At 35.3% G+C, this 23,612-nt stretch overlaps 1 protein-coding gene across 3 annotated transcripts in view; it reads left to right on the top strand.

The window, feature by feature from the left end:
- Nucleotides 1–23,612, top strand: part of LOC149802813 (dual specificity mitogen-activated protein kinase kinase 6-like) — a 70,487-nt gene that overhangs the window by 24,457 nt on the left and 22,418 nt on the right. The window contains exons 1-3 of one of the 3 annotated variants that reach the window (XM_089952254.1): nt 1,298–1,686; nt 16,140–16,206; nt 21,336–21,498. In XM_089952254.1, the coding sequence (XP_089808380.1) occupies nt 1,605–1,686; nt 16,140–16,206; nt 21,336–21,498 (312 nt within the window). In that variant the 5' untranslated portion in view covers nt 1,298–1,604. Of the gene's footprint in view, nt 1–1,297; nt 1,687–1,803; nt 1,859–16,139; nt 16,207–21,335; nt 21,499–23,612 lie in introns of those variants that run through there. The other 2 variants (XM_089952255.1, XM_089952256.1) reach the window with 2 other exon arrangements.

Here is a 23,612-nt window from a genome sequence, read left to right as displayed (position 1 = left end):
AGGATATTTTCAATGTCCACTAGCATATTTCATATATCGAATTTTTTATTAAAAAAGTACAAATTATTGCTAGCAAGATATATTTAGATCATTTTTTCAGCTGTCATTTTCAGAGTTGTTACTTGCAAAATTCTTGCTTGCTACCGTCAGCTAAAGTTGTTACTTGCTATCATCAGTTTCAAGCCATGCCTTAGTGCACACTGCAGCACACTTTTTTTCTGATAGGTTACCGGTAATAAAGTTAATTGGACTGGAATTCCATTGGTTACCAGAACATGAACCAGCTTGGGTACATGATAAAGCTTGCCAGTAGTTCCCGTGAGTTGGGGGTTCTTCCTCCATCGGGTATACTAGCCGCAATGTATTAGACTATCATGTGCTGAAAATAGCGTTTAACTCAAGAAAACCACACGAACTTCTAAAGGACCCGTCAGATCTACTTTTAACGGAACTGAAGTTTTAAAGCCGAGTTGAACCCCACTTGCCATCCTTCCGAAATTCAGCCACTTCTTCACCCATGCATAGCACACACAAGCGAGAACAGTGAAGACAGACATTTTTTCAATGTAGTCTAGCAGATCTGGGTCTTTAATAATTGATTTTTTTCTTCTTCGTGGCAGTGTACACAGTTGGGCCTGATCATACACTTGCAAGTTCTGGTGGTATGCCACGCATTTCATTCGGCTCCAATAAAGAGCTTTTATACTCCTTTGAGGAAAACCAAACACAACCGTTAACCCAAATAAATACCCTGGTAAGTGCGTAGAAAAAAATGTTACGCGTGTGTCAAGGTTAAGACCTTTGTTTCTTGAATAGATTATGCAGTGTACTGATAAGGGAATATGGGTACCGGTTTGCTTTGATGAAGTGATGACCTTGATCATTGGTTGTTTACACATCACATATTTATTCTCTCCAGTCATATAAACATATTTTGTACAATTGTGGTTATTCGGTTAATGCATCAGTACATTCATGTTTCTTGGCTTATTGCAAATTGACACAGATTTTGTTAGATTTGTATACATGTTAGTTGCTAATATTTTATTTCAATGGAGCAAAAATTTCAGTAAACCACCGATAAATATGTATGTCGTTTCTTTGGTTCCCTTGTCTTAAAAGAAAGTCATCAGTTATGGGGATTCCCGACCGAGTCAGAAAAACAGGGCGTTGAATCACGGCTGGATAAAGTTCAGCCAGTAAGAATCGACTAGATTGTGTGAGTCATAAGTGCATGAATGAACGAGGACACGCGCTTGGGCACTCCCATCCAATCAGAGCAAAGATAGTAGACAACCAAAACCCTGTCAGCTGGTGTAGTATATGTGAAACGTTAAACCGATCTTCCCACTTCTGTATTGTGCAGTGGAATTCTTTGAATATTATTATATATGCGTATGCAAGTTAAAGGGAAATATCAGATGAAAACCTTGGAAATCTTGGGACTATTTTGTTTGAATTTTCCTTGTGAAAAAAAGTCTGATGATTTCTTTTCATGAGTGGTTTTATTGCACTTGATCACCAGTACGTTTCATCTGAAGACTTCAACCAGACAGACAGACATAGGGAATCTATACCAGACTTAAAGATCTCAGTATTGATACATGGCAACCCTAATGGATTTTAGGCAAAGTGCTCCACCAGGCAGTGGTTCAGATACTAGGATGAAAGGAAAAAGTGCAGGAGGTATTGATAAGATTTTTTTTTTTTTTTTTTACCTGTGCTGATTGTATTGGAATGCTAAATATGCACAGTTTAGCCATGTCAGATATGCGAGGACATCGAGAACACGGGGTAGGGTGATCTTGGAAGGAGAGAATGAATGTTGAAAGGGTGCATAAACTTGCTCTCAAACACGGTAAAATTACTAATATTTATGGTTACAAGTGTATTATACTGAAGTTATGATTATGTAATGCAATAGCTGGTTATGTAATGCAATAGCTGATTATGTAATGCAATAGCTTCCTTTATTATACACACGGAAAATGGCAGAAAGAAAGTAATTGTCTAACTATGGGAAAATCTGAACAATACAGTTGAAATGGTAGTTATGTATGGTTTTATGGAAACTGGGTGTGAAAGGATTGTTGTAACATATGTAAACAGCATGTATCAAAGATTATACTCTCTCCATTTATATTAGTGGTACAAAACAATTATATTCTGTGGTTGTTGCTAAAGACTCTTCGTATATCATATATATAGCATTGTTGGATGGAACTTGAGAAAAACATTACATTTAAGATGAATTTTGCTGCATTTATCATTAAAAAAATGCCTGAGCCAGGAAGTTATTTCTTCACAATGAAAATTGCTTGTGTCTGTGGTAAATTTTATTTGGAATATTTTTAATGAGATTTCGAGCCTTTCATATTACGTCATGTCTTTTTCAACTTCATGATAAGTTTCAGTTGCTGTATATACTCGCATATAAGATGACTCCAACTGCTAATGACATAGACAAAGATCTGCCATAACATATTGTACCTGCAGATCTGGGTCTGTGCACTTTCTTAGGAGTACCTGTAATTAGTAGAACAGACAACATAAACCCTGATCTGCAGATGCATTATGCTACAGCAGGTCAGGATCTATTCTTTGCAATTTGACTCGACTTATAAGCGAGTATATATGGTACATTAGTGACAAAGAATAGAGCAGCATGACAAGTCAGAATTTCAACATAATGATTACAGTATGAGAGTGGGAATTTGAATTTAAGGTCATTTGGCAGGTAAGGAGCTGTTTCTTTGTAGACTACTTCAGCAATGCCTAATTTACATTTTGCATTTTTTTTGAGGAGGGGAGAGACCTCCCAAATTTACGTATATGAATACTGATTGATGTGAATAATTGTACAATAGTATTTTGAGTCCAATGTTAGGGTATTGATATCAGCTGTGCAAGTTTTCAGACTGCTGCATTTAGCCTTGTTCTGAATAGAATTTGTAGTGTGCATGCATGATGTCCTGAAGGGAATCCTGTTTGTATATATCGTATATATCACCAGGATGTTGATCTAAAGATATGGAAAATGGAGCTTAATATTATGTGTAAGCAAAGAGTTATATTGTATGGACCAGTGGTATTTTGAACCTTCAGTGAACAAGTGAACATTCTACCAAATTTTCTAAATAGTTAAAGAAACCACACACAGATACACACAAACACACAGTATCACTGGCTAGAAGTTGGAAAGGGAATGCAAATTCATCCAAATGTTGCTAAAAAAATTAATGGACAAAACCAATGAATTGCAAAACACAATAAACATGCAAAAAGACCACAAATCTGTCCTGACATTTCTTGCACATTAAGTTTTGCCAGTTTGATTTTTTTCTTCCCCATCCCCTTCTATGGCAGGAGAGAAGATCCAGGAGAAGGAGAATTGACAGCTAAGACAGAAAGTGTATAACAAGATGGCAGTTACAGCTGCCACAATCCCCTGTTTGGGAGTGTAGAATAGGCCTTGTGTGTGGTCATGTATGTCATGAGGCCACTCAGAGAAGCAGGAACCACAGTGGCTCAGAGGTTAGCATGACAGACTCACAGCTGAAAGGGTGCAAGTCCAAATTTTATCATCAGATTAGCTAGTCACCATTTTACTCTATTTGGCTTGACACCAAATAATTTATTTGTGGTGCTGTGCATTAAAATACCGAACCAAATAAAAATCCAAAACCAATGCATTGCCCCAGTTTTTGAACAGTTGTGATTTGCTGATTGAAGGCTTGGTACACATTAAAGATTTCTATGACTGCATTAAAAATTGGTACCTGCCCAACAGTCTGACCCTGACACCAGCCAAACTCTGACACCAGTCTGACATGAACAACTGTCTGACACTGATACTATTCTGACAGAGTATTCACAACTTTGAGGTTAATCATATAGCACAAACCTCAAATGTATGCTGATAGCTGTCATTTGGACCACCTCAGCTATTTACATAACGAGGATTGATCTGATGATGAAGTTGCAAATGTATGAAACTTTTTTCATTTGTAACTTTTGTTAATCTCACAATTGATCCACTTTTAAAAATAGCTGAGATAGTCCAAATAAATTGCATCTTCTTTTTGCTTAGAAATTTCTTTTTGATCAAAATGTATGATCTTTTTGTACATTATTGCACTGACATACATCTGAGACATTTATTTTTTTTGTCTCACAGAAATAGCAGAGGACATGTTCCATTTGTTGGATGGGTTAACCAGTCATTAATGTAGTTGTTTTCTACTCAAAATGATACAAGCTTATGAAAAGCAGCTTTGGAGGTTCACAAAGTTTTCAGGCAAGACCGAAATGTAGGGAAAGAGGGAACATTGATGTTAAGAGAAAGTCTAAATCTTTTAACTGCATCAAGTCAGTACCTGGATGCCATATTTCTTCTGTCTTCTGCATTCACCATCCGCTGGAATTTTGGAAGGGGCTGAAGAACTTCCGAGTAGAGGTGTCAAATTAAATGATCAGGATATACTCCAAATCGAACATACAATCATGTATGTACTGGTATGAATATCCTGATATGGCATCTCTCCAGACTCCTTGAATGTACACTAATTCCTGAAAATAATGTACCATCTCTCTCTTTAATTGTCCGGCTAGCATAGGTACGTGGGAAAGCCTGCCAGTAGCTTCTCGTTGGTCGGTGATTCTTCCCTGGGTTTTCCTGGGTTCTTCCTCCACCAGTTATACTGGCTGCCATGTATAGCCTATCTTGTGCTGAAAAATGGCGTTAAACCCTAGAACAACAACAAAAAAAATCTTCAATTGTCTGTATAAATTCAAGTTTTTAATGTACAACATTTGGCTGACATGTCTATCATTATCTCTCACATTGATATATACAACACACATAAATTCACACAGTACATAAAAAATAACTGGACCAAAATATCTTGTTTTGCTCCAGAGATTTATTACATGTTTTATTTATAATGATATGGCAACTGGATCTTACATTAGTCTGGAATGTCTTTGTCTGGAATACCTGATTTATACTATTTGGCACACTTGATTCACATTTCATCCTTACATCAGTAACATGTCATTGTATCAAATAACCAGTTATTCACAGATTTATTCTGTCTTAAAGGAAGCATAATTAATACACAGGATAATTTCAGTCTTAGTGCCAACCTATGCATGTTGCACATAGTTACAGTCATAAATGTATGGTCAGTTCAACCTCTCTTCAAATAGGAAGGAGTTTTTGAATGATCGGAGTCGGAAACTTGTTGCTTTATTAGATATGAGAGGTTCTGGACAGTGGATGAATGTTTGGTGAGAATAAGGACAAACTGCTACAGCTGGTATTAAAACCAAATATATTGCGATTGGATTATTTGTTGAAGGTATTCAGATAGGAAAAGATTTTTATCAATGTCAATAAAGTTATAAAAAAAAATCTTGTTTTCATTTTTTATTATTTTATGTCATGCACACATTGTAAGGTGGATCACTATTACCACTGTGTAAAATGTTGAAATCCCATCCATCTCATACCAATGTTGTTTCCACACAATACCTTAGGTCCTGTGCCATCTACGGGTACTACACTTTGTAATGGCTTGCATTTGGGGTAGGGACAAATCCTATTCATTTGGGGGCTAAAATGTCTAAGAGCAGGGTTATTGTGACTGAAAGAATAGTGGTTTCCATAGTAACACAGTTCTGCATCACACATTGTGGATATCTTTCACTCATGGCAAGGAAGATGCCTATTGATTTCAGGATAAAAAAAGTCAAAGGCCAAAGTCATTATTACCTTCTTAAACAAAATAGTTTCTAATTTCTACATTAGAGACCTGCATCAAACTTAGTGTATGGCTGTTACTTGGGGTAAGGAAGAATCTTATTGATTTCAAGGACAAATATGACATCAAGGTCACTATAACTGAGGAAAGATCAATGGTTTATGCTTATAAATTTTACTTATTGACAATGTATCTTGATAATGATTTCATAGATGGCTTGCACAGTTGATTACAAAAAAGCCTATTGATTTTACATTCAAAGGTCAAGTTGACCTTGAAAGAAGAATTGGGGGGATTAGCACTTTTATACTATGACCAAAGTTTGTGGAGGGCTTGCACTTAAGGTATTGAAGAGTGTCACTGATTTGGGGGTCAAAGGTCAAGACATGGCTTTAAAAAAATGGGTTTGCAAAAAAACTTTGTTGTGGAGTAAATTCCATGAGTACACTTTGTAAATACCCATAGCTTAAACTTAAGGTAATGAAGAATTCTATAAATTCAGGAATCTAAAGATCAGACGTCATGGTAATTCTAATAAGAAGATAATAGTTTCTGCATTTTAGGTTTATTTCACTGTCAGATGTTGTGGCTAGCTGTAGGTGCTGTTTGAATAGCTAATAACTTAAGCCCCAATTCTACCATTTATCGTAAGTTACACCATTGTTCCAATCTAATTAAAGTTTGGACAGATGGAAATGATTGGTTAAAAAAGGTATCTGACATAAACTGAAATGATAAAGTTGTTAGGTTTAAAATACATTCAGATATTCAGTTTAGAATTACCAGTGCTACCTTTTAATTCATTCAACGAAGTGGCTCATAATTCCATTATTTTTTGAGAGTGCTCCAAAAGTACTGATGGGATACATTTTAATTCCATTAGTGACTAATCTAATAACAACAACAATTTCATGTAGCACACAAATTGACTAGGGAAGGACTGAACATAATGGCAGGTCTGCTTTTTTAAGCAGATCTGAGAAGAAAAGCATGCATTAGATAAAAGACTGGGTGAATATCGGTGATCAGCAGGTGCTTTGGAATATTTTCAAAGGCAAATTTAGGCTGAAGACAGTCCAAAATATCGTGGTGTTGGCTTCTTATGTTTACAATGGTGACATCATTAAATCTTGTTTTCCAGCTTTCAACTGAAATCAGTTTACCCGTGGATGTTATAAATCAACATAGGATTAATTTATAAACACATGAAAAATGGCAGAGTTTCTCAGTTTGAGGGCGAAATTACGTGGCTCATAATGTGATGAAATGACTATAGTATCTGGTTAATGAAACCCAATGATGTTTAGGACCAGTATCTTTCAAGATTCAATAATATTGAAATGATTTGGTATATGTATACAACTTTTTGTTCATAACAGCGGCATTGGTGCTTTACGGTAATGAAGATTCATAAAAATTCTTGCGTCTAAATATCAAGAGTAAGATGCTTGACACCGCTATGGTGGCCTAGTGGTTAGAGCGTCTGCCTCAGATGCGGAAGGTCATGGGTTCGATCCCCAACCGAGTCATACTAAAGACTTACATAAATTATACCTACAGCTTCCTCGATTGGGGATCAGCATTACGATGTTAGTGTTAGGACTGGTCGGCCTGGTGTCAGGATAATGTAACTAGGTGAGATATCACACTACATGTCTGCAACATGATGCCCCAGTGCTAAACATCACTATTAACTGCCACACTGCAGACATCGTAGCGATATGACTGAAAAATTGTTAAAGCTACATGAAAAAGCCAAATCACAAACACACACACACACACAAACTTGACCACACTTTGTGAAGAGCTTGAACTTGGGTAATGACCTGACTTACTGTATAATTTTGGGGTTTGAAGATCAGATGTCAAGATGATTAGATTTCTATAATTAGGATTAGTTCACACTCGGCTGCTGTATCTAGGTGTATATGTTGCTACTTGCAAAGTACTGTATAACTCACTCACTATTATAAGACCAATACAACTCAAAACTGCAGAGACCCAGATTTGCATCATGCAGCTGCAGACCAGGGTCTGTGCAGTTTGTTAGGAGTAATCAGAACATCAAGCATTGACCCTGATCTGCAGGCACTTTATGCTCTGGCAGATGATGATCACTGTTGTTTGCAGTTCGACTTGACTAATGAGTGAGTGAAAAAGAACAAATATTAAAATATTGATTTTTATATTTAAATGCTTCCAAAACAATATTTTGTTTTAAAGGTGTGGATATGGGTTTAGAACACAGTGTAGAGTGAAGAAATCAGGGTTTACAAATATTAATACATTGATTTTTATATTTAAATGCTTGCAAAGCAATATTCTAGTTTAAAGGTGTGGATATGAGTTTTAGAACAAAGTGTAGAGGGAAGAAATCAGGATTTTAGACCTTTCTAATACTTTTCACTTTCAGTAATAATGACAGTAGTGCATCTGACACCTTTGTTAATAGTTCTTATTTTTGGTATTGAAATTCTAATTTTTTTTTGCAGTATTTACATTTCACAGAGATTATTAAACTTAAAACCTACTGTGCTGTAACAAGTTGTTTATTATTCCAATAGTTTCAATAAATGAATAATTTTCTCTTCTCCCACCATATACCAAGGACCTCCTCACCGCCCATTTTCAGACTACTGTATTTTGGCACCATCAGGTTTGTAAAGTACATTGAGACCCCGCCAGTACAGCTACTTACTGTGTCAGGTTGTGTTAAGATTATCCAACTTCTGGAAGGGAATCAAGAGAGGAGAGATGATGCTTTGTGCAGAAGTACTTCATAAACAAGGTTGTGTTTGTGTTTTTTTAGTGTAAGAAATCCTGAGGGAATCGGTCTTTTGCCCAAGCCTGTTTAATTTTCTAAGAAGCTTTTTGTTATTGACCTATTTTTTAAATGTTTAAAGTTGATTACACATGTAAACATTGCAGACTTAGCTGCCAGCTCAGAAGATGTTGATGGATTTTTTAGTTTGTTTTGTTTACAAAGAATTTGACCCTGTACTAATGAACTTGTTTTGCATTTATCAATGTTTTGGATTTTGGCAGTTTTTTAACCATTAAAATTTGTGCTGCGTGACATTTACTTGGAACCATATAGTCAGGATTGTGCTGATTTGCCAATATAGTCAGTAGATGGCGATTTTGACTAATATATGTAATGGATTGAGAGCATAATATCACATACAAGTACATGTAGTACCAGCCAGTGTATAGTTATATCCTGATTAAAAATGTTAATGCTGCCTGTTTTGTCACACACACACACACACACACACACACACACACATATAATTGGTATGTTGGAGATTTCGAAGAGTAAACTAAGATGATATCAATGCTCTGCAATTAAAAAGCAAGAAATTAAACTTCTGTTGGAATCCTACAAATTCTTTTACACCCGTAGAGCGTCGGTCCCTTGAAGAAACTCTTGAAGTTTATTATAAAGTCGTAATCATGTTGTTTCTGTAACTAGCATACATTTTATCTCCTGTATTTACTGCACTCAGCATAGAACATGTTTGTTTAACCACCATTGATTTTAAGCAAACAGTACAAGGGTCAGAGCTGTAGTAGAGAAATGAATTTGCATGTTTTTATGCAGCCAAAATTGACTAAAATCTCATGACTTGTTTTTATGTGTTACGATTACACAATTTAATTTAGAGTGTTTATAGACCAATCTTTCTGGCATATGTAGTTCCAACCGTAAGCACAGCAAAAGTTGTATGATAGTGCGTTTGGTCAGCATAAATATGTTATAGGTACATTGGTCTGTATGTAATTATATTTCTGTTTGAAATAATAGTACTTGTCATGTGAGAATACTTGCTCAGTTAAAGCCATAATCAAATACAACTTGAATAGTCTTGATCGTTAAGCCATTTTGTGCATTCAGAATGACATTAGTATGGGGCCACAGGTTGGCCAAGCAGTCTGCAGGCTTCACCATTACCAACCACTGCCATCTCACCATGGTTTTGGACTCTGCCAGCATGATTACATGAGAAAGTTGCCAGTGGTTATTGACCAGGGTTTTTCCGGGGGTTTTCCTCCAGCTGTTGTAGTAGCCACCATGTATAGCCTATCTTGCGCTGAGAAATGACATTGAGCCCAAAACAACAAAGACAACAACAACAGCATCAAGATCTTAATGATCATACTTGGCATTGAATAGCATGCTTTGCGGTCATTATAAAACACTCAGTTAGATTGTTGGAAACTACTATTAGTTCCAGTTAAGGAAGTTAAATCCCAATTTACGAAATCCTTATCTAGACCTATGTAATGTGGTGACAGATGTTTAAATCAGTGCTGTTCCTGGTTGGATACAGTTATGTAAGTGTCTAAATAAGTTTACTCTGACATTGCAGTGTTGATAAAATACTTGAATACTAACAGGTCATTACACTACACAGTTTGGTGCCAGAAATCTGAAAGCAGCAATTTGTAAAGAATATGTCAGTGGGATAACTGTGATATATTCATTGCAGAAATCTTGACTACCGTATATGTACTTGCTAATACGTCATGTCAAATTGCAAACAGAAAAGATCCTGATCTGCCTTAGCATAATGCACCTGTAGATCAGTGTCTGTGCAGTTTGTTTAACTGATTACTCCTAACAAACTGCTTAGACCCAGGTATGCCAGCACATTGTGCAACAGCAGATCTGGGTCTGTGAAGTTTGCAGTTGGACTTATATTATAAGTGAGTGTATATGGTAACCAGTAAAGACTATATCCATTAAAATTTGTACTGATGAATGTTACATATCATGTGACTGCCTAATACCATCATGCAAGACGTTTTAACTTCGGTCAATGAACTGCATGAATTAATGCACAGATTGACCCAGCACTTCTGGCTTTCATATGAATTTAATTTTATTCAGTTAATGATGAATTAATTTTAGAATCAGGTTTAGAGGAATAAAATTATTATGTCTGGTGATAAAATGACCTTGCGTGAGATGATAGATCGCTCTGCCGACCAAATCTCGTGACATGGCACCTGCTAACCTCTGACAAATACAGACTATTTGCCAAAGAAATATGTTTCAGTTTAAGTGATAAGTTTATTGTAAATGATTTGTATTTAATATTATTCATAAAAATTTTAAATTTAAAAGTTGCATAAATTATACTGCAGTAGACAATATTTATATCTGTCGTTCTATAGTAATAATCTGCAAGTTTTTTAAAAAATTACTATAAATCAATTTTAAAGCTGTTCAGGAACTTATTCATGTACAAGGAAATTCGCTCCAAAAGATGCTGATGTATTTAGCACATAATCTTATCCTTATCAATTTTATCTGGCTTGTGTTCATACTGTCTTGGAAGTAAATGAATTCAAACATAATAACAAAATTGTAAATAATTTACTGTTTAGAAGTATATACATTGTACACAATAATTTTAAAATTCTACTGTGTTCGTCAGGTGGAAATTTGATCAATTATGTTTGTTGATGTAAACATGTAAATGCATGTTTAATATATCAGATGATAATTATCTGAAACCATTGTTTTTGTATTTCTTTATTTTTGCATTTTTGTATCCCTATCCCTCCATCATCCCAGTGAGAAAGTAACGAGTCACTAAAATGTCTGAAAGATCGAGAAGATAAATCGTTGTTTTTGGGACAAATCAACATTAAAGTGTAAATTTTCAAACTTTAAAATAATGCTGTCAGGGGTTCAGTGCTTCCTGTACAAGAAAATAATATACATCAAAACCTGAAAGTTGGAAGGGTTCTCCACCCATATTCTAGAAACGTTTATTTTTATGCATATTTTTCAATTTCAATTCATTTTTTTCCCCAAGGACAGGACATGCTTTTTTTTACATACTTTTATGCAAACAAACATGATTTAATTGCCATCAATTATTTCCAGTCAGCTGATCATTCAGGCTACCACAAAATAAGTCTTTATCCATCGAAGTTTTGTCAATGTTTTGGTAAAGGAATCCTCAGTTTAGATGATCTGGATATTGAATATCAGAGTTACAAGGCTTCCAATGACTTCTTTTCACCCGTATTGAGCGAAAAATCAACAAATCATTGCAAAATTGTAAATACTTATCATAATCGTTATTGCCACAAGCAGCTTGTCAAGGAAAATGGCAGGCATAAGCAATTGCTTGAGGTGTGTCTAATTTACACTCTCAGATTGGTTAATTGATCAGCATGATTGACAAGTGGCCATAGGTCAATTGTCCATGAGACAACTTGGATGAACACCAGTGCCTCCTATTCATCATGCAGATATTGTGCTAATGCATACCATATATACACGCTTAGAAATCAGATCCATCTGCAGACAGCTGTTAACATTAAGTTGACAGTGTTCTAGACCCCCCTGGTGGCAATCAGGTTAGAAATAATAAGTTGATGAATGAAATTACTGTTGTGTCTGTTTTTTATATCCTTGATGCTTTTCATTTGTTAAGGGGGTACAGATGTGATGGTGTGTGAATACTGTTGTAGGGTCTACAGTATAACTCAGTTTTGGGGCAAATTCTCCCATCCATATGAATATAAGTAGGGAGAGGTTAATTTTCTGATTATGCATTGGAGGGATTTATGAAGAAACAACAACAGGACTTACAAATATGATACACAATAATTTCATGTAAAGTTTATATTTAGTGTGATTTTTTTAACAAGAATGTATACAGTATAGACACATTGGACTTGAAATAAGTCAGTATCTCTGTTGTGCTTGTTTTCTTTTGAATTACCGCACATTTTTAAATTGAAAGGCTGTATTCCATTTTGCGTCATTTTTGAATGACTATTTTTATTCTGGATATAAGCAGTGTGATTCATCAATTTTCTTGTGCAGTTGATATGAAAGTCCCATTGTTATTAATTTAAAGTCCACAATGTCATTAAAGTCTCCATTGTCATTGTCATTAATTTAAAGACTCTTTGTCATTAATTTAAAGTCTACAATGACAGTAAAGTCCTCATTGTCATTGTCATTGATTTACATTCATATTGTCATTGTCATTATTTTAAAATCCCATTGACATGGTCATTATTTTAAAATCCCATTGACATGGTTATAATTTAAAATCCCATTGACATGGTCATAATTTAAAATCCCATTGACATAGTCATAATTTAAAATCCCATTGACATGGTCATTATTTTAAAATCCCATTGACATGGTCATAATTTAAAATCCCATTGACATGGTCATAGTTTAAAATCCCATTGACATGGTCATTAATTTAAAATCCCATTGACATGGTCATAATTTAAAATCCCATTGACATGGTCATTATTTTAAAATCCCATTGACATGGTCATAATTTAAAATCCCATTGACATGGTCATAATTTAAAATCCCATTGACATGGTCATTAATTTAAAATCCCATTGACATGGTCATTAATTTAAAATCCCAGTGTCACTGTCATTAATTTAAAGTCATATTGTCATTACCATTAGTTTAATGTTCCCTTGTCATTGTTACTAATTTTGTATAATCTCTAAATTAACAGTAAGTACTTGCATTTATATCAGACCATCAATCAGTATCATTTTTACTGACTTTATATATTTAGTGTGACAAAGGGGATAAACTGCATGCCCATGTTTGGTACTGTTACATAGTTGAGGCATCTGGAGAGTTAGATTCTTTTACTGATAACATTTAGAAATGCATGTCCTATTCATTAATGTACTGTATATACCCATGGGTAACTGCAAGCAACAGGTTTATAATCATTCAGTTCATACTCACTTTCAAATCTGGTCAAACTATATGCAACATAGACATTAAAACAAGGTCTGTATATACAGGATATACTCACAGCTGGTCCAACTACAAGCAACATAGCCCCAGATTTGTAATTGTATCAGGATCTGTGTTGTTTGTTTTACTGGTTACTACTAATAAACTGCATAAACCCAGATCTGCCAATGCATTATAGAACAGGAGATCAGGGTCTATGCATGTTGCAGTTGGATCAGATTTGTAATTGTATCAGGATCTGTGTTGTTTGTTTTACTGGTTACTACTAATAAACTGCATAAACCCAGATCTGCCAATGCATTATAGAACAGGAGATCAGGGTCTATGCATGTTGCAGTTGGATCAGATTTGTAATTGTATCAGGATCTGTGTTGTTTGTTTACTGGTTACTACTAATAAACTGCATAGACCCAGATCTGCCAGTGCATTATAGAACAGGAGATCAGGGTCTATGCAGGTTGCAGTTGAATCAGATTTGTAAGGATGTACTGTATATATGTCAATCAGGACATCATGATGATCTTTTATCTTTTTTCACTTGAATTTGTTAGTAGAGCAAACACTGTACAGGAGCTTATTCGTGCAATTTTCTTATGTATGCACTATGGGGGGGGGGTAGGACAGGGGGAAGTGATAATCCTGTTACTTCAGTACTTGCTATTTGTTTTTTTTCCTATGTTGTGCATATGCATTGCTGTATCACTAGCATTGACACGATGTCTCAGTAGATTATGCTTTTGTGGTTTGTATTTTTTTTAGTGCAGATTTACAGAAGAAAAAATAGCATTTGTATTCAGGGAGAGCAAGTGTATAGAAATTTGTTGCAAAATGTTATACATATATTTCTGTTACAAATGAGCTAGGTTCTTTTACGTGTAGTTGTGAATGGGATGTAAAACAATTACTCATTGCCGTATCTATTTAATTTGTAAACATCATCATCAGCGTCATCATCAATTCAGAAAAGAGAAAAAAAGAAAACAGCAGACTTTGACCACCAGTTTTCAGTAATATGTTCACATTATTTCCAGTAAATCTAAATAAATTCAAGATACTATATATATTATTAAACAATAGGCCATATATAGATGGCAGACATTTCATTACAGGACACATGGTACTAATGATATGGAAAAATGGGTACCAGCCTGGAAATGGGTGATTATAAAATAGGGTATGTATGGGTTTGGCTGACCAGGATTGGTTAATAATATAAGTTATGTTTTAGGAAAAAGAATCTTTTGAGAGCTTATCCTAGTTGTAAGTGAGAAAAAAAAATAGAAACATTGTTTTATTGATGGAATTTCAGTCCTTTAACATTCTTGAGTTTGGAACACTCATTACTAAAATTAGCACCTGACTCTTTGGTGCGGAATAGAAAGCAAAGACATGCAGGCTCTGAAAATGCCAGTGTCATTTCCTTTCCTCTACACAGAAGCTGACATCCAGGTTTCATCAATACTGATAAATATAGGTTTGATCATGAGCACTCGAAACTTTTAAGTTATTGAATTTTTAATATCATGGTGTTTGCATAGATTTATTATGGGAACTGAATTAGTACCACGAGTCCTTCATACAGCACCATCAGCAAACCTTTTACTGGAATTACCCCCCCCCCCCCCTTTTTCTTTTTAATTGAAAAGGTCTGCTTTTGATGCCAGAATTGTATATGTAATTGGAATGCAAACAGACCTAGATGCAGACCCAAACTGATTCACTAATGAGTCATAGAGAAGATTAGTAATAGATTAGCTGGAACAAACTACCACTTGTTGCATGACACATGCTGGTACAAAATATGTAACACACTGATTCAGCCGATTCTGGAGCAAGGAAGCACACTGCCAGTTACATCAAATTAGGTTGGGTCATGGAAGCAGACTGTTTGTTATATCACATTAAAAATTTTAAAAAAATGTTGTAAATAATATTAGGTAGTAACGAATAAATGGGGGGGGGGGGGCTGGGTTTTCTTGGTTTTGAACAGGTTGGTGGGGGGGGGGGGTCCAGTATTAAATACTTTTTTTTATGAACAAAGTAACTGGAAGCATTTGTAATGACATTGGTTACAAATATAATTTTGCAGCCAAAATATCAGTGATGAGAAATTTTAAAAAATCTCAAACCTTATCCCATTCTCACATCAACCCCCTCCACTTCACCCAACCCTTGTGATAAATATGATCAGTTCCTGAATGCAAATTAAATATTTTCATTAGCAAATATTTTTTTAAAATCTGGACAAGAAACTCAGTTTGTAATGATTTCTCACATTTGTCAGAAGAATACAGCATTTATTATTTATATATGGACCTTCAGTTGTGAGATGCAAGCTAATTTCTGACAGAAAAAAATTGCTTCCCAAAATTAACCAAAAGTGTTGCAAGTCCAGTCTATGTACTCATTTAATGAATCCGATATTTATGAAAATATTTTGTTTTTCTTCAGATTGGTGGTTGTGGTGGTGGGTTTCATCCTGCTGAAATTTATGTTCTAGAATTGATAAAATATGTATATTTATTCCAGCTTGAAATGAGAAAATATTATGTTTCAAATATATGTACTACTACAGTATAACTAAACTTGAAAACTTTTGGGTTTATTTTCAGGGAGAAAGGGTAAAAGACCTCCTGGGTTACTTATTCAGCCACCTCTTGATCAGCCAGTCACCCCCCTGTAAGTATTTTTCTCTGCATTTTTTATTTAGAATTTGAGATATATATATATATATATATATATATATATATATATATATATATATATATATATATATATATATATAATTTCAATATTTTCTGCATGCAAGGGTATCATATTCAGGGTGTCTGTTTTACCATTTCTATTATCCAAATTGCTACTTTGTATGAACTAGTACCACTGCATCCCCCTCTTTTTTTTCTAATACAATATAAATCTGTTTAGCAAATTGGTCTGATGATAACAGGCAGTGAGTTGTTCATCCAACCCCAAGAGGATAATATGGCATTCAAACTCGGTTAGTTCTGAGGAAGGTTTTTGACCCCGATTTAGATCATCATTGATGTCAGGTGACCTTTCATTAATCAGGGTATAAACCTCGTCACATGATCTATTTTCAACAGCTTCTTCCAGTCTTCTGAAGGAAGGATCATTGTTTTCTTTTGCTTTGCAATGATCGCTGCAGGCTGTAGCAAAGACATAAAGGCAGGCTTAATGCCTGTGACCATGGCATTGTTCATAGAACTATTCCTTCTCTTGCATTTGTTTGAGCCTAACAAAGCTCATTTTAGGTTTTCACCAAAGAAATCAAAGACCCTATCAACCATTCTCATTCCTTCATTGCATCTCATGATTTGAAGCGCCATCAGTATATATTCTTTTCCACATTTGCTGGAACTGGCCATGGTCATTGCCTAATTTTGCCATGGGCCATACCAATTTCAAAAAAGGATGTGTAACTAAAACAGCAAAATATCCAGCTGTCTTATAAGCTAACACCCCAACAATCGTACTCTAGATGGAAAAACAAGGGAGAAAAAGCAAAGCAGTGAAATCTACTATCTCCTCTCCCATTCATAAAAGGGGAGGGGGCATTCATATGGATGCCTCACCTCCTTTAATATAAGCATATGCTTGATTTGCCCTCTTCTCAATACCTAGTGGAGCATCATGACAGATTGTTGAGTCCATTTTTAGTGAAATATGGCTTACATCTGCAATTCACAGAACTGCTTTTCCTTTCTCCTCAGTCAAATGTGATCATGTTAAAGGAAGAAGAGCACATCCTTCTTCAGAAAGGTTCACAACATCTAATCACCAGCATTTTACTCCCCAATATTTCTGGTCTCTCAGAAAAGGCTGGAAACTGAGAACGATTCTAGATCTTTGCCTGATAAACAAATTTTTGTGAGAGGAAACTTTTTTAAGAGGGAAACTAGCATCCATTTGAAACACTATCAGACTCAGAGACTGGCATCTAGAGGATGCATATATTTTCACATCCATAGCTTTCCTCCCTACAAGAAGGACCTCCATTTTTAAATTGGCCACAATGTATTTCAGTTTCAAGTCAAACTGGGCAGTGAGGTTAACCTGAACTGCATGGCTTGTGAATAGAAGGCTATATCAACATAGGTTTTTTTGCTGAAAGACTTCTCATGATGTCTAGTTGGACCTAAAAGTAAATGGTGCTGATCTGAAGTCCAGTATCACTACTACAGCAGCCATTTTGAACACCTAGTTGGCACTACTTCTCCTAAATGGATTGCCATATCAAGATGGCATATTTTTTTGATAAAGACTTCTAATGATGTCTTGTTGGACCAAAATGAAAATCGTGCTGATCAGAAGTCCAGTATTGCCACTATCTTGAAAATCTTGTTGACACTACCACTCTTGAACGGATGGTCATATCACTGAATTTTTGTGTGAAGGTTTATCAAAAATCCAATACTTGGATTATACTAACAAGCCTTAGGACACAGCACCTGGTTGCAATGAACACTTTATTGCCTATTTTTATGGGGCCATATAGTCATAAAGTATGGCACTTTTTTCTTCATCCAATTATTAAAATAACCTCTCACTTAGTTAACCTAATAACTTGAATAATTTACAAGCCCATACTTTCCTTGCACCATATACCACTGTTACCTTAGAGCTATTTTTATGTCAATGGGAGTCAAGAAGTAGGACACTTTATTATTCTGTAATGATAGCTCTGCTGTTTATGGACCAGAAGAGTTTATGTGATAGTCATAGTCTGACCATCCATTAGCACAAGTTTATTACTAATCCTAAACTACACAGAGGAGTGCCTTGACACATATATTGATCTTAGGGTCTAGTTGGTCCCAAATGAAAAGACATCCAATATGACAATCACACATCTTGAAGCTCCTGTTATCTTTAGGCCTCCTGTCATATCAACATGGGGTGTTACTAAATAGCTTGTTATGATGTCTGCTTGGTCCTAGATAAAAATGGGGCTGATCTGGTGTCCAGTATGACCACCTTGTAAGTCATCTTGAAAATCTTTATATTGTTTCTTCTCCTGAATGGATAGATATTTAATTCAGCATAGGAATATTCACTTCAAGACTTTTTGTGATGTCTAGTTAATTTGGTCCTCAATGAAAATGGCATTGGGCATGCATCCAATATGGCTGCTATGTCAGCTGTCTTAAAAATCTTGTCATTGCTTCCAAACCCACTTCAGGTGATGTCTACTTTGTGCTAAGTGAAAATGGTGCCAATCTTACATCCAATATGTGTCTGCTAATTTGAAAATATTGTTACTGCTGAAGAGTATTAGAGATTGTTTCAACACATTGAAGTTAAAAGGAAGAAATGGTCTGGTCTTGCATTCCTGGAAATTCTTTTTGCCCAGTAGTGTTTTTTCTTCTTCTTCTTCATCTTCCTCTTCCTATGACCGCTCCGGTGGCCTAGTGGTTAGCGTCTGCATCAGAAGCGGGAGGTCATGGGTTCGAACCCCAGCCGAGTCATACCAAAGACTTGCAGAAATGGTACTAATAGCTGCCTCGGTTTGCTTTCAGCATTTAGAGGTTATTGTTAGGACTGGTTGGCCTGGTGTCAGATAATGTGACTGAGTGGGACATCATGCTGCATGTCTGCAGCATGATGGCCCTGCCATACTGCAGACATCGTAGTGATATGACTGAAAAATTGTTAAAGATATGTTAAAAATCCTAATCACACAACACACTCCTCTTCCTCTTCCTCCTCTTCCTCCTTCTTTCTTCTTCTTTCTCTTCTTCTTTTTCTCAATAATAATAGCCGCAGCATTTCATTTGAAGGATATCAAAGTCAGTGCATATTTGAAATTGAAAATGATCACATTCTTTCACCTTGTACCTTTTATGTACCCAATATATAATTTTATGTACCCAATTTGGAATATACAATTTTATGTACCCAGTTTGGAACATCATTTTATGCACCATATTTGAAGTAAGAAAATGTTATGTACCCTTTTTGGAATATATAATTTTAGGTACCCTTTTTGGAATATATAATTTTATGTACCCTTTTTGGAACATATAACTACCATATACAGTTCTTCTCTTTTTTCCTGCCTTTGTTCATGCCCCCGGATTGGGTCATGGGGTTTTGCTCTTCATGTAACGATAGCTAATTGGGTGGGGTGGGTATCACCACTCTCTGTCCCTCCCACACCCATTTCTGACAACCATATGCAACCATCACCCACCCACCCATCTCACAGAAGGTTATCCCAAGGGCATTATATCTACTAAGTTTCCAGCAATCAGTTTAGGAACTGTTATGGGAAGATGGAGGTTATCATATATAAGCATGGGTATAACAATAAACATGCTTCATAGACAAGTGCTTTGATCCCCGGCCGAGTCATACCAAAGACTTACATAAATGATACTAACAGCTGCCTTGCTTGGTGCTCAGCATTAAGAGGTTAGTGTTGGGACTAGTCGGCCTGGTGTCAGGATAATGTGACTGGGTGGGACATCATGCGGCATGATGCCCCAGTGCTAGACATCACTGTAAACTGCCACATTGCAGACATCGTAGCGATAAGAATGAAAAATTGTTAAAGCTACATTAAAAAATCCAAATCACATACACAAACACACTCATAAACAAGAGTAGCTCTCAAATAAAGAGATCAGGTGAAATCTTGACAAGCCCCAAATGCAAGGTTGACCCTGTTTGAAGCATATGGAAGGAAAGATGTGGGGTTTCACAGAGAATTGTAATAAATATCAACAGGAGCCTTAAGCAAGTAGCTATCAGATGAAGAGAGGACATGTGAAAGCTAGACAAGCCTCAGGTGCAAGGTCTTCCAAATTTGGAGCAATGTCATGCTTGCTAATTTCAGCCAGATCTCAGATGAAGAGAGGACATGTGAAAGCTAGACAAGCCCCAGGTGCAAGTTTGTCCAAATTTGGAGCAATGTCATGGTTGCTAATTTCAGCCAGATCTACCACCTTTCCTCACTTTTAAGACCATCCCTAGCTGTCCCACCAAGAATACTGGACAGACATTGCCAGAACATACTGTATAATCATTGTTAAAGTTTATATTAAAATTATTTACCAGTAATTATATTAAAAAAATTATTTTTTCTGTTGGAATAGGATATGTTTACTTGTTTTACTGGCTGTTGAGGTATATGTGCTATTCAACAAATCTATCTGTTTACACCCAACTTTACCTGACCTGATTAAAGTACTCTTACATTTATGCAAAGTTCAATGCTTTATAGAATACATTATTTAATACTTAAAAGCACATATTTATTTGGCTGTCTTGTATTCAGCTTGAGCAAAGTCATTTTCATGCAAAACCACACATTTCACAAACGCACATTTCTTTGCTTTCAATCTTCTGTTTTGTTGTTATCACTATGCAACCCAATAGTCTGGTCATGTTTTGGTTCATACTTATTTTTTTCACTTATTTTTTTATTATTGGTGATTGAAAACAAAATATAAATGTCTGAATGCTATTTTGTACATTTGGTGTTTTGTACAGTTATTTTCAGCTTGTGTTTGTATTTCTGATACTCAGGTTTTATCCCAAGCAGTTTCATGTAATAATAATAATAATGAGAAGAAGAAGAAGAAATAAATAAATAATGATTTTATTTTAAGAAGGTAACACTATTAGCTGAAGTACTAATCTACCTTGAGGCCTTCATACAAAGCATCATATTTATGTACAAACACACATATGTGTATATATATATATATATATATATATATATATATATATATATATAAAGGCTTCATTGGGTAAATGGCAGTACACTATGTTTGTTCTGTTTTCAGACCACCAAATGACCTTGATTCAAAGGCTACAATTCGTATAGGTGACAAGGAATTTGAATGTGAAGCAAATGATTTGGAGCTTATCTGTGTTCTTGGTAGAGGTGCATATGGTGTGGTGGAGAAGATGCGACATAGAATCACAAATACAATACTAGCTGTCAAGGTCAGTGCTCTGATTAATTTTCAGTCACATCAGGTTTACCTTATACACATGCCTATAAGCTGAGTGCAACTGCAAAATGCACAGACCCACATCTGCTGTCAGATAATGCACTGGCAGATTTGCATCTGTGCAGTATGTTAGGAGCAATTAGCAAAACAAACGACATACAGTCTGTTCTGCAGGTGCTTTATGCTATGGCAGATCAGGATCTTTGTTGCTTGCTGTTTGACTCAACAGTGAGTGTATATGGTACATCTGAAGCATGAAGGTTACCTGTACTATGAACTACATACCTGTCATAGCTGGTTTTTCTGTTTTACCTATGGTATTATCAGATTGAACTGTGATCTAATCAGGTTTATTATTTGTAGGTTCATAAACCATAACCAACTGAAAAATGGTGTTAAACCCATAACAACAACAACAACAATTAGTTGGTGTATTATGCAGTGATGGATACAATCCGTGTTTTTCAGTTTAATGTAGTCATCTTGATCAAGTGTGGTGCCATATCTCTTTATGTAGATAACCATTCCTTAAAAAAAAAATGTCATGTATACCAGATTTTTTAAATTAAAGATAATATACTTTATATTTGCTTGTGAACTGTTTCTACTTGTAATATTTCCCATAAAGGTAGACTATATGCATACAGACAGAAAACATCTGGCTAATGCATACAGAAGCACTTTGATTTCAGACAGTGGTGTATACTAGATATTTAATGATTCATAACAGACATTTGTATCATGGTATTTCTTTGTGGCAATGCATGTATTGGTCGAAGTCATTAATTTCTTATTCATAACCATGCAGTACGGTAGAACTGAGATGATGCATCAATAAAATCTAGCATCTTTTTGCATTGTAAATCAAATTTATTTCATATGCAGGTAGATGTTTGTGACGCATCTCTGCCGTAACTCAGTCAAACTGCCATCAAGATCGGTATAATTTTCATGCCTGTGAGAAAATTTAAAACCTGTTTTACATATTTTGTATTATCAAAGTCATATGTTGTGTGTGACGTGTACTTTAAGTTTCATGCATTCATCTAAGACTGCATCGAGCACAATATTATTTTCCTTATAAAATCAACACCACCAACACCAAATAATGTTACCAAAAGAAAGTACAAATCAAGTTTACAGAAGTGGCAATGAATGTACCATGATTCAGTACTTTTTGCCAACGATAATATTTTCATTTTAATTTCTATTTATTTTATGTAAATCCATATTTTTACAAAAAAAGCAATATTTTATTTTTACAAAATAAGTTCAGAATGATAGGGTTATGCTATCACGAAGTTGTGAGGGTCATATTTCTTTAATGTTAGTTAATGTAAGTACTCTGCTGACTAGAGTTGGCACCGTGAATGATTTTATAACGTATAATACTGCAGTATTTCTAAATATACCATGAAGCATATACCACAGTATACTGCAGTTATTTGAGACAATCCATTTAATACTGGGAGGGGGGGATTTGGGATCTGGTGGAAAAATTCAGGCTGTCAAATAACTTTGCGAAATATTCATGCTCTGATTTGTAGCAAAAAAAAAACATATTCCATCCCTTATAATTACTTTTAAAAAAAAATTATCATGAAGTAACCGAAAATAAAATAAATTTGTTATGAATATGCAGATTGTTGCATAACTTGTCATGTAAACATGAACTAAAGTGAGAACAGCAGACACTTTGTAAAGACATTATGCTCACATTAGAGGGATTGTTGATAACAATGGAAGTGTTACACTGAAGTCTACAATCTTCAAGCTACACTGTTGATAAAATAGGCAGGGAAACTTTGATTGGGTTGCCAATGCCAGGACTATATTTGTCAGAGAGGGCCATTAAATAAAACAGACTGACACATCAAACAATAAAATATTTTTAATGGACTAGAGTAATTACATAAAATTCAAACAGAGAGGAAACGCTGTTCTGAAAATCTTAAGACAATTCTTGGTTCAGTAAATGAATGCATGTACTTAATTTGTAAATAACTGAAAAAATGAAATGGGGGGATGTTAAGTCTAAAAGTTTAAAAAACTTGGATTTATCCTGAAGATCTTTCACAACATCCAATATGGCAGCCAATTTTACAT

Source organism: Sinohyriopsis cumingii, chromosome 3 (genome assembly GCF_028554795.1).
Source record: "Sinohyriopsis cumingii isolate HCF-2022 chromosome 3, ASM2855479v2, whole genome shotgun sequence".
Taxonomy (NCBI): domain Eukaryota; kingdom Metazoa; phylum Mollusca; class Bivalvia; order Unionida; family Unionidae; genus Sinohyriopsis; species Sinohyriopsis cumingii.
Note: the sequence above shows the minus strand (reverse complement) of the source record. Positions and strands in the feature narration are given on the sequence as shown.